Source organism: Gavialis gangeticus, unplaced genomic scaffold (genome assembly GCF_001723915.1).
Source record: "Gavialis gangeticus isolate Ggan-Ray unplaced genomic scaffold, GavGan_comp1, whole genome shotgun sequence".
Classification (NCBI taxonomy): domain Eukaryota; kingdom Metazoa; phylum Chordata; order Crocodylia; family Gavialidae; genus Gavialis; species Gavialis gangeticus.
The window spans coordinates 178,218,440-178,221,959 of NW_017729024.1; the positions used below are offsets into that span (position 1 = coordinate 178,218,440).

Sequence of the window (3,520 nt, forward strand, 5' to 3'; positions counted from 1 at the left end):
CAGCCCCTCATGATTCTGTCAGACAAGTACAAGAGCATGGTGTTTGGACATCCTCTCTCATTAAGAAATATTAAGCAAGATCCCTAAAGCAAGCTGAAGTGTGCACTATGGCTACTTGGAAAAATCATTAGCAGAGCTTCCTAAGGAGAGTGGAATACAGCAATATTGGAAGCAACCAGATTTACAACCATTGCAAACACGTTTAAAAGTCTACACCGAGCACCAGGGGAACTGATCAAAATGTATTTTCCACATGACAAACAGCCCAACTTTAGCAAATGAAATTGAAAGCTCTCATGGACAACCCTGACAAAAATATTAACTATGTTTTGTTTAAAACACACCAAAAAAACCACACACACCACCACACAAACAACTGATACTACAAAGACAAATTAAGAGACTTTTCAGTGATGTTATGGGGCCTTTCCATTAAATATGGCCAACTCATAGAGTTAAGAGGTTGAGTCAGAATTGGGGAAATGTAGTTAACAGGAAGTAAGCCTACATTCCTATTCTGTGTATACGAAGGTTAGTTTTCTAACTAAAATTTAGACTAAAAAGGAAACCATCAAAGGTGTTACTCATCTGATCCGCATAACTGAGATGTTCTGAGACACCTGGGAACGTGCAAGTCTGACACCCAACCCCAGGATGCTGGGGCCGCAGGCATCTTTGAGTTTAGTTACAAGATTAAACAGGAATATATGTGACAACTGGAAGACCTCCCAACTTACTATTTTTTAAGAGGTAGCCAGTGAGGGACAAGTAACAGATGAAACAACTCCTTTCTGCAAAGAAACCCAACCACAAAGAAACACTGAATTAATGGGCCACTGGATATTAATGGAGGTGTTTGCTGCCCCTATTCAAAGCAGTGCCATGCTACTTAAAATTCTTGGAGTTTGGGAAGTATCAGCAAATTGCAGTATTAAAACTGCTCATTTTGATGCCATGATTACACTATGGATACAATACTGTTCCAAGCAATACAGGTGATAAGCAGTAATTTTGTCCCATTAAGATGCAAGACAAGTTGCCTTAACAGAGGTAGTCCAAAGAAGATTTTGATGAATACACGAACTAGTTCATTTATCATTGGCTTTAAATTATTTGCATAAAACTAGGATTGTTTCTCTGTTAATATCTTTGACACCTCTCTGTTAGACTTCCTAGAGGTCCAACACTAGCCTAGAATTTGAATCCACCATGTTCCAGAGTAGCTCCCCATGGCAAAATTTAGTTAGCCAAACAAACTCCTTTCAAATAAGTTTCTACCTCTTGTGGTGCCAAGGAGTGCCATAAAATCTATAAGACTTTATAAACCAATGCTGCCAAGAGGCTCCAGTCCTCTCTCAAACTATCAATAAAACATCTAAATAGTTTACTGCTGATCATTTATTAGCTAGCATAAGAAAAGGAGTGGAACTGAAGCTCACAGGATCTAGGAATTTCTACAGAAAAGAAAAAAAGCAAAAAAAAGAGCAACTGGGACAAAGGGGGTAGAAAGAAAGGAGAGAGAGCAAAAAACAGAAAAAAAAATAGCAGCAGACAGAGGGGACAGGGAAAAGAGGACATAAGTGTTAGGCCAAATAAAACAAGGAATGCTAAAATATTTCCTACATAAAGGTTGTATTTCACCCCTAGAGGATGCAAAGCATCCTTCGCTAAGTCAGATCTATTGTGCAAAAGAAATATGCATTTAATATGACACTTGGGATGAAATAAGAATTCAAACTCTGAAGACTGATGCAACAGTGCTGACTTAACAGGCAACTACTGGATATGGGTATAGCATTTCCAGTTCACATGTAATCAGGTTTTTCAGCAGACAAGTAAGGCACCTGTGAGATGATCCAATATTTACATTTCAGACAAGAGTTAAATTAAGTCAGGCGTGTGCCCCAGTGTGAATTCTGCACAACATGGATCTACAGGTCAAATAAATGCTTACAAAGATAACCCTTTCCTTTCACACAGCAGTTGCTATGAATTAAATCAAGAAAGTCACTCACCTAGATACATATATAAGGCACAGAAGTAGTATAGAGCAAGAAACAGGTTAATAAATGAATGCTGTTTCCATTAACTGGTAATAAAGATTCCAATGGTAAAGATGGTTTCCTAGCATAACATGTTTCCCTCTTCCAAGGGGAGAGGCTGCAACATGTATAAGTGAAGTTTACAATAAACAATGCAAGATCATCATATGTAAAATGTTAGATGACTGAAGTGTTGACCAAGGAAACAAGTCAATTTTTACACTGGAACTGCAAGTTCAGTAGACCCCTCCAGGTACAGATAAGATTTTCAGACTTAAGATATTAAAGAGAGTGCTCTGATCTAAACTGCTAAAAGCCCCATTATACCAATAATACAGTGTGTGGAACCTAGGTAAGAAATGAATCAGCAGGTCTTAAAAATATTTGTCCGACTGATGAGTTAGAGACCTTGTTAAACACGCTATTCAGTTAAAATAATTACTATTTAAGTTCAAGATGAGTTTTCAAATAAAAAAGAATTTGGAAGCATGCAAATGAGACAATGCTTTCTGTAGAACAATTTAAACACACACACAAAAAAAAAAAACTCTGCACACGGCCATCTCCTATAGCTTGAACTGTATTTCAAACCCAAGAACACTTACCTTGGTATTGTAACACATTTTGTATTGCAGTTCTGAGTGGTGATGGCTTTTTCAAGCTCATCTAATTGTCCTGTTTTTTTTAACTTCTTGACCAAGCTTTTCACTGCTTTCTCACACCATTTCTCCTCCTGACCATTCTGCTCACCGCCACCTGCTCCTCCAGAGCCACCAGCTGATTTCTTCCATCCCAGTAGTCTCTTCACAACTGGTGGAGTGAATGGCAATATGGATGACATGTTCTCAGCAGATGCAGCACTGACTCAATGAGTTAGCAGCCCTATCCAAAGGAAAGTAGAAGGAAAAAAAAGTGAGCACCTAGTTTTTAGTGGCACAAATGCTTTGGTAAACACCCTGTTATCAAACGTAGTAGAATTTGTGACATATTCCAAAATGACTACCAAAATAAGTGAACTTAAAAAAAACCCCCAAACCCACACATAAACAAGCCAAGAAACCCCACAACCAATCATCATCCATTGAAGATTAATATGTAAGGAGAGCGTCAAATTTAACTCAAGAGCAGGTAGATGTTCTTCCTTTTCTAAAAGGGAAGTGGTAACACACCATTCATCCTGTTCCTCCAACCCCCAACAAAAAAGTTACAAACACTTCTAGAAACGTATTTCAATTAACACTTGCAAATCTGGGGCAAGCAGCCCCAGGGATTTTGGATTAACCCCCCCCACCCCCAATTCATTTTTTGTTTTAATTAACACAAATTGCTTTTCAAAGATAATTCCTTCTTGTTGTTCCATAAGGGCCAGTGACTCATGCCAAAAGACAGTTTACAGTTGCACCAAACCCATGTTTTTAGCTTTCCCCCCCCTATATTGCTTAAACCTAATCACTTGATGATTAAAATTAAACCACTCA

The 3,520-nt window shown here is 38.2% G+C and overlaps 1 protein-coding gene across 2 annotated transcripts in view; it reads right to left on the reverse strand.

Moving 5' to 3' along the window:
• Positions 1-2,944, reverse strand: part of SMAD2 (SMAD family member 2) — a 52,282-nt gene extending 49,338 nt beyond the window's left edge. The window contains exon 1 of one of the 2 annotated variants that reach the window (XM_019518138.1): positions 2,648-2,944. In XM_019518138.1, coding sequence (XP_019373683.1) covers positions 2,648-2,883 — 236 coding nt within the window. In that variant the 5' untranslated portion in view covers positions 2,884-2,944. The remainder of the gene's footprint in view (positions 1-2,647) is intronic. The other variant, XM_019518137.1, reaches the window with a different exon arrangement.
• Between the last annotated feature and the right edge of the window lie 576 nt (positions 2,945-3,520).